Here is a 15,985-nt window from a genome sequence, read left to right as displayed (position 1 = left end):
TATCCTTGAGTAATCATGCTAAATTGCTAATTTGGTTCTAGAAAATCACTTTATATTGCCATAATTCGCCATTATATCAAACACAGTTGAAAGATATTTGGTTCATTAAATGAAGCTTAACATTGTCTTTGTGTTTGTTTTTGATTTGCCACAGTGTGCAATAGACGGGCATGTCTTAAGGTCAATATTAGGTCAAAAGTGCAAAAAAAAAAAAAAGAGCTTTCTCTTGAAACTCATCAGTCAGTCATTGTTTTGAGGAATGAAGGCTACACAATGTTTGAAATTACAAAAAAACCTGAAGATTTCATACAAAAGTGTAACTACAGTCTTCAAAGACAAAGCACAACTGTCTCTAACACAGGACAGAAAGAGATGTGGAAGACCAGATGTACAACTAAACAAGAGGATAAGTACATCAGAGTCTCTAGTTTGAGAAATAGACGCCTCACATGTCCTCCGCTGACAGCTTCATTGAATTCTACCCGCTCAACACCAGTTTCATGTACAACAGTAAAAAGAAGACTCAGGAGGACTTATGGGAAGAATTGCAAAGAAAAAGCCACTTTTGAAACAGAAAAACAAAAAGAAAAGGTTTGAGTGGGCAAAGAAACACAGACATTGGACAACAGATAATTGGAAAAGAGTGTTACGGATCTTAACCCCATTGAGCTTTTGAGGGATCAGTTAGACTGTAAGGTGCATGAGAAGTGCCCGACAAGACAGACACATGTATTGGAAGTATCTGGACAAACTGAGTATCCTGCATATGAAGGATTTTTAGATGAGAACTCTTTGAAGTAGTTTAAGAAGTTCTGAAAACTTTTTCAAATTGTAATAGTAATTTTTCATATCATTAATGTCCTGACTGTACATTGTGATCAGTTGAATGCCACTTTGGTGAATAAAAATAACAATTTATTTTCATAAGAGCAAAATCTACGTTTTTGTATATATTCTGGATATATTCTGTATTTGTTCTGTGTGTATATTTACTAATAAAATTGGCCAGTTGGATTTAATAATTGAAGTGATCTTGTAAGGCCCATGAAACCTGGTATACTGCACAACATACATTTTATATATTTTAATGATCTACTTTATGTAGTTATTATATTAATAATATTTATATTATAACATTAATATTGTTATATTTTACTGTTATAATAATATAATTATTATAATGTTTTTTAAATATTATATTATATTACATAATACTATACAACAATAATAATCTTGTATGGCCTTAGAAACCTCTGGAATATTGCCTGAAAAACATCAATTGCATATATTTTAATTATTTGTATATAATAATTATAATAATACATTTAATTTTTAGGCGCCTTTCAAACCACCCAAGGTCACCTTACAACAAAAAATTGAAATATATATTAGATTTATTAGATATATTAGATTTATTATATTATTAATTGTGATTTAATGATGTATATATATATATATATACATCATTAATATACGTAATATATATATATATATATAATCATATCGCAATATTATATTAAATATATATATATATTTAATATAACATTGCTATAATAATATAAAATAAATTATTGTATATATTATTATTATTATAATAATTCATTTTATTTGTTATATTTTATTTATTATAATATATTATATATATATATTATAATAATTATATTATTTGAAAATAGTATTACATTACATAATTAAATAACAATACTAATGCAAAAATTATGTTGTATAAAATTACTGTAGATGATATATGATGAACAATATTATTTTATATTATATTATAAAAAGACAGTTTTTTAGCTGACATAAAAATGAACTTGACCCAAGAAACCTATTGGATATTACATGAACAGCATGACTATAATCCTTTTCTCTCTTTCTTTTTACCCCTCCCATGTGTCACTTCCATTCCATTATTTCCATTACCACTGCCACAGCCCTGAGCCCTCAGCTCTGATAGGCTTTTAATGGCCACACACACACACACACACACACACACACACACACACACACGCACACACACACATATACACTGACAGCCCTCATATGGTTTACTCCTGTTCAGTACCCCCCCACCCCCCCGCCCGCTGTCTTTACTTCCTGGCTTACCACGTTACCCTTGAGAGCCACCTTCTCTCTCTCTCTCTCTCTCTCTCTCTCTCTCTCTGTATCTCTGTATCCTCGCTTGATCTCCATCACTCTGTTCGTGGACAGCCGAACACAGTCAGATGAGCTCAGAGCATGTGTGAAGGAGGATGTGAGTGTGTCATCATGCATAGACGGCTGCTTTCTGTGACTCTGTGTTAAAGTGTGTCCTGACACACTCGGCTACCGTTGTCCCTCTCATCGCGCGTGTGTGTGTCCGTCCACGCCTGCCATACGGGCATCTTGTCTAGCAACATGTTCCGTCGAACCAAAAGGTAATTATTGGATCACTCGTGGAATTTGTACTTATCAGTAACATGCTGCTTCTGTTTGATTTGATGTTTGCTCCTCTTGTGATGAAACTGATGATGATGATGACTTTGTTCATTTTGTTGATGATGTTGATGATGATGATGCACTGTTGTTGAGTTCTGTGATGTCAGCATCTCTCTCCTTCATGCTGTTTCTTGGAAGGTTGACAGTTTTGCAAATATGTTTGCACATGTGAAGCAATGATATCCTCTCTTTGTTAAGGGAATAGCAGAAAATGACAAATCTACCATTATTTACTCACCCTCATGTCATTCCAAACCTGTATGATTTTCTTTCTTCATGAGGAAATGAATGTACTGGCCTCTCTTTTCCATACAATAAAAGGGAATGGGGACTCTGGCTGTTCAAGCTTTAAAAAAAATGGTCAATAATACTTGTACACAATATTTAAAGTATTTGGAAGCCATACGAGAGCATTGTGTGAGGAACATGTTTACTGAAATGTATGTTTTTATTCACTGATAATCTCCCTCTCCTCCGCAGAAGCTCCGAAATCTCATTTGTGTTTGTGTTCATATTCAAAAATGCGATGCTGTGACGGAGGGTAGCTTATTCAGTTAAAATAATTCAACTGAATTTAAAAACATATACTTTATTTAAAAATCACCTTTTTTTGTACAGTGAAAACATATACAGTATAGAGGTGAGGATGAGTAAATAATAACATGTTTTTTTATGTACTGTTCCTTTAACTACAGTATAATTTTGAAAGAGGGATATATTGGCCAGGCTGATTATGTGGCCAATTTTCAGATTGATTTCACAGTGAATTCGTCAACAGTAGGTCAAAAGTTTAGCTGCTAAAATCGGTCTGTGCTTACCGAAATTCAAAGCACTGCCCCCAGTGGCCAAAGCAGGATGTGTTTAGAAAGTTTGGGCACATGTGAGCTCCAGTTTCAAGGTAAAATGTCCTCAGAGGGGCGCTAAAAGCGAATGTAAATGTAAAACATTGAAGAGGAATGCATATTTTATTAAAAGCCTCAATATACAGTACTTTCGGAGAAGTTCTTTCATTCTTTGTTCAGTGCTTAAAATAAGTTCTAAACTGCAGAGCAAAGGTATACTGTTTCCGAACATCCAGACACCCGCCACACTGATGCGGGAGGCGTTTAGAAGTACATTTAAATATTTAAAATTAATGGCACTAATGCGCTAACACGCTTTTTGTGGCCATAATATGAGTACATGAGGCACTTGAGTGAATGGGCACTTTTTGAGTAGATTTGACTCTAAAATTGCATGAATTCTCTACATGAATGATAGTACAGATGGAGGTAAATTTGCACCAGCACGCTAATAACTCTACATGCCGGTGTTTTCATGTTGACTGATTTTGACTGACTGAACAAAATAAACCGAATCAGCTGTCAGCATCAAGGTAGGTGGAGCTCCAGGTCACAATGGCAGTAAGAAAGTGTTAAGCAGTCATTTAGAAGTTTTCCTAAATGTTCGCCCAGGCGAGCTTTTACAAACCACAGAAACAACTTCATACCCATTCGTTCTTAAATTTCCAAGCTTCAACCCTAAACCGTACCATCAACAGAGTATAAATGTATTATTTGAGATAAAATGGAATCTCCGAATCACACAGAGTCACTGATTATGCGAACGCCATTAGAAACTCAGGTCGCAACGCACTTCCGGTTACTCCACAGGAAAAGGTAAACATGCTTGAACCGATACAAAAATGTCTGAAGGGAGATGGTGCTTGTCAGTAACTCTGCGTAAATGGGCCACTGTCAGGGTACTGGAACATTCCGGCTTCCCAATGTGATCATGTTGACTATTTTTGTGTTTGTGTGTTGCACATATGCTGTTGCGGCCACGTGCGCATTGTGTGCGTCTGTATGTTTGTGTGTGTGATGTGTGTTACAGGAGAGATTAAAGTGTCTCACTCTCTCTCTTTCTTTATCTCTGTATGTCCCCTGTGGCGCTCCATGCTGTCTACACTGATGCTGGTTAGCTTAGATTAGTCACATTCTGCAATATGTGTGTGTGTTTGTGCATGTCAGTGATGTCTACAGGATTTCGTTTTTTGCAGCTAACATTTTTATGTTGGAATTTTTGTATTATTATTATTAATAATAAAAAACATTTATATCAACAGAAATCTGCAACTGTGTTGCAGATGTTTATTTTACTACACAATATTATATTTACAGCTAGTCCTGTAACCAAAGGTTGCGCTACAAAAAAATCTGTTTGTAAAATAGTCTATTTTTATCTGTCATACTTGTTTTCATTTTTATAAGTACTAGGACTAAAATCAGGGGTGTGGCATCCATTATTAAAGCAATATCACATGAGCAAGAGCAGGGCTGTGATTCGGCCACAGTTGCTAGCTCAAAAGATGCGCCCAATCCTCTGTTACTAATTAAAAAATGTCTTGCCGGGGGCTCCCCAGCCTGAGAGAACGAGGGAGGAATGTGCCAGGGCAGATGGCGGGGCAGGGTCGTGATCACGCACTCCCGGCTCTTAATCATGCTAATCAAGCCTCCGAGAGGGATAAGGGCCGACCGGAGATGGCAGTGTGACGGAGAGAGAGTTATGGGCAGCTGTCCGACACCTGTGTGTGTTTGTCTTTTTGGTTAAGTTCATTATTAAATGATAATTTATATTGTCAAGCCGATTCTCACCTCCTCCTTTCCCTTTTACCTTGTTCCAGTGGTCATTGTATGAATCTGTAAAGCCAGCCAATCTGATAAGAACTGCTGATTTTGAGACAGTGGCTGCCAGTTTTATATGCAATATGCATTAGACGGTCAGTTAAATGCCAACGTAGCACAATGACACGTGATAAGGACCTTGTGCAGCTAGAAGTATTTGCATTTGTGTAGTTTAATAGAGTGTATTTAAGGCCTAATGTATGTATGTTTTGATATTTGACAGGGTCTTTTAGTCTGAAACTTGAGATGAGCTGCTTTGAGCCTCAAATGCTAATATGGAAGACACAGACGTAGAGCTATATGGCGAGGGAATATGACTGGGAGAGAGAGTGGGAAATGATGAGCCTGAGGAGATGTCTTGGCCTATATTTGAGAACATCAGAGTGGGTTAATGGAGTTCCTCTCTCTCTACAACACCTGCTACTCCCTTTTGATTTCGCTCTCTTTTTATCCTGCACTTCTCTGTCCAAGTGAGTCGTTAACGAGTGTTTTAACTCGACATGAAATGCGAGTTTCAAATTCTTCCATTTCTCTGCCAGCACATATCAAAGACCGTACAAGAGAGAGTTTGGAGCAGCCACTCTAAGAGAGAGTCAGAAAAAGTCAAGTCAGTCCACAAGGGCTGAGCATCCTCTGGGATTCAAAAACAGGACTCAGCAAATGATTTGGGCGATATATGAGTCAATGTTGTGTATGATAATTAAGAAGATAAAAGTGTTTTTTGTAAGCAAGAACAATAATTGACAAAACACTCATATGGCGATATGGTCTGCACTTATATAGCACCTTTTTACTTTAGTGTTATTCAAAGCACTTTACACTGTGACTCATTCACCCATTCACACACACATTCACACACCAATGATGGCAGAGCTGCCATGCAAGGTGCTAGCCTGCCATTGGGAGCAACTTGGGGTTCAGTGTCTTGCCCAAGGACACTTCGGCATGTGGAGTCGTGTGGGCCGGGAATCGAACCACCAACCCTGCAATTAATGGGCGACCTGCTCTACCACCTGAGCCACAGCCGCCCCATGACTTCAGAGTTCTCTAGAGATCACATAGCATTCATATATCATTCCACACACAGTTTTATACACACCGGCACGACTTCACTGTCTGCAGAACCTCCGCTCAGGAAATGAAAGCACAGCATGAAAAATGACAGGATGATTTTCATGCGGCATAATCTTGTTTGTGGTTTGCTCTCATAAACCTGTTGGTTTGTGATTGTGTAATCTGTCAGATTAGTGTTTGAGTTGATGTTGTTCCTGTGATGTTCAGTGCAGAGTTCAGGTCACTGACCCTGAATCAGTTTATGGCACTATCAGACTGACGTGCTGAGGACATGATTAATCCAGTACTGAAAATCTGGGGCCAGTTGCACCATCTTTTCAACAACTTAGCCTAGTTGTGGCGGAAATGGGCACTAAGTCACAATTTACGCACTACTAAATATTTGAGCGTTGCACCATTAAACTTAGGTAGAACGCAACCCTACGTATAAACTAAATATTTACTGAAGCCTCCGGAAAGGAGCAACTGTTGGAATAAAAAAGCAGGCTGATATTTTATCAATGAGCTCATGTTTTGCGTGATTTGCATCAATCATTTTGCAGTGTGATGTTGATATTTACACTCGTTTACATTTACGAGAAAGAAAAAAAATTACTTTTAAGGGGCTCTTCAGCATGAAACCGTTGAAGCGGTGCAGTTTTCAGGGCGTGTCAAGTTTCAACACATTGAAAATATATATAGGATATTAAAGTGTTATGATCCCCAGCACTCATCACTGCCAGCCGTGTGTCATTGTGCTCACCTGATTGTAGTTTGTCATCATCTTGTATCCAGTGTATATATACCCTGTTTGTTCTCCATTCCCTTGTCTATCGTTGATGTTTGTGGATGCCTGTCTTCGTGCTCTTCCCCGTGTTCATCCTGCCGGTTCTGCCTTTCATGTTTTCCGTGTTTACGTTTTGTTTCCCCATCGCGGGTATTTCCTTTGTTTGTGTTTTTCCCATATAGTTTTCACTGTTGTTAAATAAATCACTGCATTTGGATCCAACCCCTTGTCTGCCGCCTCCTGCATCGTTACAGAACGATAGACCACCTATGGATCTAGCAGCGGTTTTCCTTGAACTGGCCGAGGCAAATCTTCCCCTCCGCGAGTACTCACGACTCTTCTCCACGATCGCCATCCACACCGGGTTCGACGACAACGCCCTGAGGACCATCTACTGTGTCGGGTTACCGTCATTCCGGCGGAGAGAGGCGCCGAAACCCGGAGACCACCCGTGGAGGGAGTACGTGAGTCTCGTGCTGAGGAAACTCGCGCCCGAGGAACCACCCCTCGTGATTCCGGCTGTCGAACCTGAGCCCCTACCTACCCGGACCAACGTGCCAGCGCTGCCAACTTCGTCCGCCCGAAGGAGGAAGAGAAGGAGGGCTTCCGCCTCCCAACCCACGCCTGCCACGGTCAGCGAGCCAGAGCCCACGCCTGCCACGGTCAGTGAGCCAGGGCCCACGCCTGCCACGGTCAGCGAGCCAGAGCCCACGCCTGCCACGGTCAGCGAGCCAGAGCCCACGCCTGCCACGGTCAGCGGGCCAGCGCCTGTAGCCTCTACCGTCCCAGAGCCAGCGCCTGTAGCTTCTACCGTCCAAGACCCAACACTTCCCGAGCTTTCCAGAGCTCCGCCTCCCGAGCTTTCCAGAGCTCCGCCTCCCGAGCTTTCCAGAGCTCCGCCTCCCAAGCTTTCCAGAGCTCCGCCTCCTGAGCTTTCCAGAGCTCTGCCTTCAGAGCCTCTCGAGCCTTCCAGGGCTCCGCCTCTCAAGTCCCTCGAGTCTTCCAGGGCCCCACCCCTCAAGTTACTCGAGTCCTCCAGGGCTCCGCCCCTCAAGTCACTCGAGTCTTCCAGGGCTCCGCCCCTCAAGTAACTCGAGTCTTCCAGGACCCCGCCTCTCAAGTTTCTCGAGCCTTTCAGAGTTCCGCCTCTCGAACCTCTCAAGCCACTCAGGGCTCCTCCTCTCGAGTCTTCCAGGGCTCCGCCTCCAGAGTCTCCTACGGCTCTGCTCCCAGAGACTCCAGAACTTCCTGCGGCTCCGCCCCTAAAGGCCCCTACAGCGCCACCTTCCTCGGCTCCGCCTCCTGAGCCTTCCTCGGCTCCACCTCCTGGGCCTCCCTCGGCTCCACCTCCGGAGCCTTCCAAGCCTCCGCCTCTAGAGCCTCCTACGGCGCCACCTCCGGCGGCTCCGCCCTCGGAGCCTCCCGGGCCTCCTACGGGCCTCCTGCGGCTCCGCCTCTCGAGCCACCCAAGCCTTCGACGGCTCTGCCCTCAGAGCCTCCCGAGCCTCCTACGGCTCCGCCTCCCGGGCCTCCTGCGGCTCCGCCTCTCGAGCCAACCAGGCCTTCGACGGCTCTGCCCTCAGAGCCTCCCGAGCCTCCTACGGCTCCACCTCCAGAGCCTCCTACATCTCTGCTCCCAGAGACTCCAGAGCCTTCTAGGGATCTGCCTCCAGAGCCTCCTACGGCTCTGCCTCCAGAGCCTCCTACAGCTCTTCTCCCCGAGCCTCCCAGAGTTTCGCCTCTGGAGCCTCCTGCGGTGCCACCGCCCTCGGCTCCACCTCCTGGGCCTTCCTCAGCTCCGTCTCCCGAGCCTCCTACGGCTTCGCCTCCTGAGCCTCCAGAGCCTCCCTCAGCTCCGCCTCCTGAGCCTCCAGAGCCTCCCTCAGCTCCGCCTCCTGAGCCTCCAGAGCCTCCCTCAGCTCTGCCTCCTGAGCTCCCAGAGCCTCCCTCAGCTCTGCCCCCTGCTCCTCCAGAGCTTTCCATGGGTCCGCCTCTCTTGGCTCCGCCTCCTGGGCCTCCAGAACCTCCCACAGCTTCGTCTCCAGAGCCCCTCTCAGCTCTGCCTCCGGGACCTGGCCCTGTCCTGAGGCTGCCTCCCAGACCTCTTGACCCAGTCCCTGTCCTGTGGCCTCTTCCCAGGCCCCCTGACCCAGTCCCTGTCCTGTGGCCTCCTCCCAGGCCTCCTGACCCTGTTCTCGTCCTGTGGCCTCCCCCCAGACCTCCTGACCCAGTCCCAGTCCTGTGGCCTCCTCCCAGGCCCCCCAAACCTGTCCTTGCCCGGTGGCCAGCTCCCAGACCACCTGAACCTGTCCTTGCCCTTTGTGCCCCTCAGGACTTCCTGCCTGCCCTCTGCGCCCCCCTGGACTTCCTACCTGCCCTTTGCACCCCATTGGACTTCCTGCCTGCCCTCTGTGCCCCCGTTGGACTTCCTGCCTGCCCCTCGTTGCCCCCTGGACTGTCTATCTGCCCCACGTTGCCCCCTTGGATTGCCTGTCTTGCCTCCCTTTGGTCTGTCTAATTGTCCCTTGTATCTCCTTGGTCTGTCTCTGTGTCCCTTGTGCCCCCCTTCATCTGTCGGTTTTCCCCCCGGGTCTACCCCCCTCACTCCTTGGTCATTTTTTCTGGTTGTTGTTCTTGTGGGTCTTTTCCCCTCTAGGACCGTCTGGAATCCGGTCCTTTTGAGGGGGGCCTATGTTATGATCCCCAGCACTCATCACTGCCAGCCGTGTGTCATTGTGCTCACCTGATTGTAGTTTGTCATCATCTTGTATCCAGTGTATATATACCCTGTTTGTTCTCCATTCCCTTGTCTATCGTTGATGTTTGTGGACGCCTGTCTTCGTGCTCTTCCCCGTGTTCATCCTGCCGGTTCTGCCTTTCATGTTTTCCGTGTTTACGTTTTGTTTCCCCATCGCGGGTATTTCCTTTGTTTGTGTTTTTCCCGTATAGTTTTCACTGTTGTTAAATAAATCACTGCATTTGGATCCAACCCCTTGTCTGCCTCCTCCTGCATCGTTACATAAAGTTAGTAAATGTCTATTATTCCAGCCTGTTGCGTTAGTATTTATTTATCACCTTTTATTTATTTTACATCCCAACTAACGTAAGACCTTGACCTCATTCACTTCCATTGTAAGTGCCTCGCTTTAACCCAGTTTTTTGCTTTTTTTTAAAGAACAGGTGGGGCACATCCAAAGACATTTTTATGGTAATCAATATTATGCCACAAATGCTGTCAATTGAGGTTAACTTGTCTTGAACAAGGAATATTGTTTAATAATTTCTTTGTCACTAACAAAACTGTGACATTGACCATGTGATTCCTTGCTTTCATTGAAGCTCACAAAATGCTCTTTGAAACATTCTCAAATCATGATGAATAACATAAATCATTACATTTTACTACATACATCTAAATGTCAACATCATTTTGAGTGCATGCTTTCAAAAAAGAAAACGTAAAGTGTGTATTCTGAAGCTCAGATATCTGCTAATCTTTGAATTATAAGTTAAATTATTGGTTTGTCATATTTATATATAGATATATATATCGGTTTGTCACTTCCAGTCAGAATAAATTCTGGCCCAACATTGTATGTCCAAAACGAGGCATTACATTCAAGTTTTGGATAAAAGTTACCAGCTAAGCTGATCTGTGTTTTAGTGAATTGCATCAGATCCTGAACCAAATGTTCCAGTGAGAAACTGCCAAGCAGATTTGAGATCAGTTTGTAGGAGCAACACAGATCTAGAGCTTAATAGGATTTATTATGTCTGGCTATTTTATTATTGTACACCAGAAATCAGATAAAGATGGAACAACGTCCTTCCTTACCACAAACAAGACTCGTTCTGCTACCAAGAGATTAAATAGATATCATAAGGACATTGATGAATACAATCAACATCAGGTTGAATGGGATTAGCGTTTGGCAGACCACTTCTCATGTGGAACAGTTGTGCACAATATGCCAATACTGATTTTTAAGGTTAATCTTTTATGTGCACCTGGCGTTACTGCTAATTAACTATTCTTCCTGTGAACTTAGAAAACTATCAAGACAATTTTTCACTATCAATCTCCACTTTCACATCCCTGCCTTCCTCGACCTGGGAGGGGAAAAAAAATAGCCAAGGGCGAGAGAGAGAAAAAGAAGCTCACTCACCGATTCTCTGATGCACCGTCGCACAGTCACGATCACTCCTCCAACCTCTCCCGGGCAAACTGGAGCCAACCTCCGACCCCCAACGGACAGAACGCCCCTCCGCTTTTCTGGCGGCACGTTGGGACACTCCTCCGCCCCTGGCAGTGACTCTATCGCTCCAGGCGGTCAGGGAGTCCCAACCCTCCCCGCATCCGGGTGGTCGGGCTACTCCGTCCCCTGGCGGATGGCAGCTGCCCCCCCTCTGGGTGGACAGCAGTGTCGAGGACTCTACGACGGGCATCCCTCCTCCTTCCCGGGTTTTGGCACCAGTATAAGGGGGTTTGGATGGGCATGGAGGAGGCGAGAACCGGCTTAACAATATAAATAATATTTAATTAAATAAAAGACACACACAAACACACACACAGGGCATTTGCCAGTTGTCCTCAGGCCGCCTTTATCCCTCGCGCGCCCCCATCAGGCTGATTGGGGACCAGGCGTGCACTGTTCCAGCCTGGCCCCGCCCTCCTCCACTCTACATTGTGTTAATGAGAAACAGAACTGGTTTCTCAGATTTGCTTCACATGGGAAGGATAAAAAAATCCTTCACACTTCGGACAAACAACATTTTCCTGTTAACTAAAGCTAACTCGGTAGGCTAGTTGAAACCACCCTTCTATAAATGAAAATCAGTTGCCTGTAAATATGTAAAAGGTGACCTACAGGTTCTTATTTACCTCTGTGGGAAATGGAAGATGCACATTTACAGTGACAACAAAACACCTCATTTGCATTTTCATATGGGCAGTTCTTCAGCTTAGCTAGCTAGATAACATGAGAAACTGCTTTCACTGAGAGGACGACAGCAAGCAGTGTCAAGCGCATGAAGTTATTGCTTTATCAACCAGATATATTGCAAGCTGATTTTTCTAAAGATGTTTTAGAAGAGTCAGCAAATCAACTTCCAATGGCACAGAAACAGCTTTACTTCTGTAATATCATCCTAGTGAGAACCACATATGATACCTGAGACAGTAGCTAGTAGGGTTGGGCGATGTCCCCTAAATTGGCAGTTGACGATGTTGACAGTAAAACATCGCGATGGACGATGATATCGTGGGTGGGTGGGTGGGTGGGTGGATATATGTATATATATATATATATATATATATATATATATATATATATATATATATATATGACAAATTATAATTTCGTTATTTTACTAACCCAACTAATGACTCGTCGGCGCTTTATCAGTAGGTTGCACGACACGTGAAGCATTTTTTTTTTAGTTTTCACTTAAGAAGAGTTGTGCACTTTTTATTTTAATATCTCTTTACATAAATACTATTTTCCACTTAAAAACTATAATTTCGTTATTTTACTATCCCAACTGACTCATCTGCGCTTTCCAATAGGTTGCACGTAAGGGGTAAAAATATTTTTTCCACTTAAGAAGAGTTGTGCACTTTTAAGCACTTTTTATTTTAATATATCTCTTTACATAGATATTGTTTTTCTACTGAAAAACTATAATTTCGTTATTTTACTAGCCCAACTAATTAGTAGCCTACTCATCCGGGCTTTTTAATATATTGCGCCTAAGAAAAAAAAGCCGTCTTTGGGCAGCCTTCTTGCGAAGAGAGCAGCCACAGCCACGCTCACTGTTGAGCAAAAGGTCGAGGCAGAAATGACCATGTACCTGCAGGAAATGGCCATTGATGGGGAAGAGGACGACAAAAGGTTTCCGTTCATGGCAAGATTAGCACGGAAATATCTGTGCATATGTGCTACCAGTACTCCATCAGAGCGGGTCTTCAGCACAGCGGGTAGTGTAGTTACTCCAATCCGCAGCTTATTAAAACCAGATAAAGTGAATATGTTGGTATTTCTGGCCAGAAACATCGAAATTTAAACATGGTCTATGGTGAAAGATATTAGACGACTTTACGCATTTTTCGCCATCCGTTGCGGAGCTATTCGATTTTGCATATTATTTTTTAAACGTTCATTTGTGTAGTTCATATGACCACTTTACAATATTTCAATAACATAATTTATTTTGTAGCCTGTGCTGAAGTTAATTGTGCTGCTAATTATAAGTGAAATGTTAATGGCGAGTTTCGGTCTGAGTGTTGTTCCCGTTTTCTTGTTCTTCTATGTTTTAATAAATGTGTGTTATTCATATTCACCTTGTTTCTTTCATTTGATTTGACATTATGGATTTATGGCCAAGGAAATTTTTCTTTAAAAGTATTAACCAGACAAAAGTTATTTGACGTTCGCTGGTCTGGGTTTATCTTAAAATGCCGCTTCAGTGTATACAAGAGCTATGTGACAATGAGCAAGATTTTCTGAGACACTACAACTACTAATAATTCATTAATAAAGGCTATTTTCTTGTAGCCTACAACATAAAATATTTTAATCTAAATGTACAGTGTAAGACATGTAAAAAAAGACAAGAAGCTAACAATGTCAAGATCAATATTTGTGTAGCCTGCCTGACACGGTATTTTCACAGACTAACACGTCACGTCTCTGGCATATACTACAGTATTTAAAATAGCATATATGCATTAGTTATATTCTCAATTTAATTTACAGAGCAATCCCTGCAAAGTTTTTAGGTTAACTATAGAAGAGACTAGGATTAGTGAGTCACACTAGCAAGACTCGCAAAAGGGGGCGTGGCATCACGATGGTGGCTCTACATCGTGATGTTGGTCAGCCATCACGATGGACGATGATATCGTCCATCGGCACAACCCTAGTAGCTAGAAGGACATTGAGGATATTAAATCAGTGTGCCAGGTGACGGCAGAACATTTTCGGGACACACTTTATGAAACCGGGACTGTTCTGGGGTAATTGGGACACCTGGTCACCCAGCAGTTATTTTTGTCCTTTCCATCACTCTTTCCTTCCACCTTCCACCTTCCTACCATGAGCAGAGAAAGTGAAGATGGTTCTTTAGCTTTGCTCTCTCACATTACTCTGAGTCTAAATTGATCCCATTCACCCCTTCTTAGAATATTCCTCTGAGCATGTTCTTTCACTCATTCATTTTCACACTCATCTGTTCTTTTCTTCTTTGACTTTTCTTCTCTTCTGTGAATCTGTGAAAACCAGTATCTGCTCTAGTACTGATATCCAATTGCCTAGCAACCAGAATTTATGTGTGAGGGGGTTCACTGAAAAAGCGGCAGCTGGCAGCAGGAAGTGCCTGCTGATGTCTTTTGAAGAGTAGGTGGGACTTGCTGCTGGCATCCGCCAATCATTAGCACCCAAACAGACACAGCAGCCAATTGATAAACCAGTAAGGAATGGCAACAGTAAACGGAGGCATTTCTCAATGTTAGCGGTTGAGTTCGTATTATAAAATAATTATAACATATTTCTTTAATCCTATGTATAAAGATTTGACTAAATATTGTTAGCATTGTCGTTATTGTTACAGGTCTTGTTTTCTGAATTAGATCATTTGACATTACGGTTTTACACAATGTGAAACTGAACTTGAAATGTTCACATTGAGCAATAATAAATACGACATTGCAGAAGCATGCTTTTATTTGAAACACGTTCAGTTGTACCTTTTTGCTAGCGCTTTCAGCAAATATACAGTTGGCGCTTTTATTATGAAGGAAGAAACTACTTCCCTTCAAGAATGCGAGTGATTGGCTATTCCAACGACAAGCCCCTCCCACTTCCAGTTATTTTGGCAGGTACTTCCATCTGCCATTGACTACTGGCAGCTGCCGATTGTTATCTGAACGCTTACTGGTTTATGTGACTTTACATCACCACACCCTTGGTGATATGTTAGAAAGGTGAATCTCTGAGCTGTATGTTGCATTTAATACTGTAAGTGATTCCCTGTGGAGTACGTTGTGTCTAATGGTGCGTTCACATACAATGCGAAGGAAATTTTCGCCTTGCATTGCTCGCGCTAGTTTGACCGCTGGATTATAAATGTGTGTTTAAACTCGTGTTCGCACGAGTAATGCGAACCTGTGAGTATTCCCCCTACTCTTCCGGAAAAGGACAGGAGGAGGGGCTTCTACGACTTGGTTCATTGTAAAGTTCAACCAATAGCTGGAATCAAGTAGACGTGCATATTTCCAGAACTTACCAGGTAGTCCAACTTCCTCGCTCACTTTCCTCCAAGCGATGTCTTTTAAATTTAGTTTTAATTTTATTTTAATAATCATTCTGCTGTTCAAATCGCAATTGCAATATTTTTCAAAATAATCACAATATAATTTTTGTCCAAATCATTCAGCCCTAAATACAAATATTAAAAAGCAGATATCTAGAGCAGAATTAAGTGTCTGGCATGCTTTGCCCCTCCTTCACTAGTGGCCTGCACAGAAAAATGTCCTCTCACAATGGTGCATTAGGTTGTGTTTATTAAGTGAATATCTGTGCTGTTTGTTGAGTTTAAACAGTTAATTTCTGTGCTGTATGTTGTGTTTAAAATGTGTATCTCTATGCTCTATGTTGTGTCTAAACAGTGAATATAAGCACAGATATTCACTTTTTAAACACAACATACAGCACAGAGATTCACCTTTTAAATGCTGTGCTATATGTTGTATTTAATAGGTGAATCTCTGTGCTGTATGTAACAGGTCAGTCTTTGTGCTGTTTGTTGGTTTAACAGAGCATCTCAATGCTGTATGTTGTGTTTAATAGGTGAATCCCTGTGCTGTATGTTGTGTTTAATAGGTGAATCCCTGTGCTGTATGTTGTGTTTAATAGGTGAATCCCTGTGCTGTATGTTGTTTAATAGGTGAATCCCTGTGCTGTATGTTGTGTTTAATAGGTGAATCCCTGTGCTGTATGTTGTGTTT

At 42.6% G+C, this 15,985-nt stretch overlaps 1 protein-coding gene across 1 annotated transcript in view; it reads left to right on the top strand.

Annotated features, from left to right (window-relative positions):
* The first annotated feature begins 2,259 nt into the window (after positions 1 to 2,259).
* The window catches only part of mast1a (microtubule associated serine/threonine kinase 1a), a 62,916-nt gene continuing 49,190 nt past the window's right edge, over positions 2,260 to 15,985 (top strand). The window contains 1 exon segment of the mRNA XM_052126847.1: positions 2,260 to 2,417. Coding sequence (XP_051982807.1) covers positions 2,398 to 2,417 — 20 coding nt within the window. The 5' untranslated portion in view covers positions 2,260 to 2,397.

Source organism: Xyrauchen texanus, chromosome 5, assembly GCF_025860055.1.
Source record: "Xyrauchen texanus isolate HMW12.3.18 chromosome 5, RBS_HiC_50CHRs, whole genome shotgun sequence".
Lineage (NCBI taxonomy): Eukaryota > Metazoa > Chordata > Actinopteri > Cypriniformes > Catostomidae > Xyrauchen > Xyrauchen texanus.
Note: the sequence above shows the minus strand (reverse complement) of the source record. Positions and strands in the feature narration are given on the sequence as shown.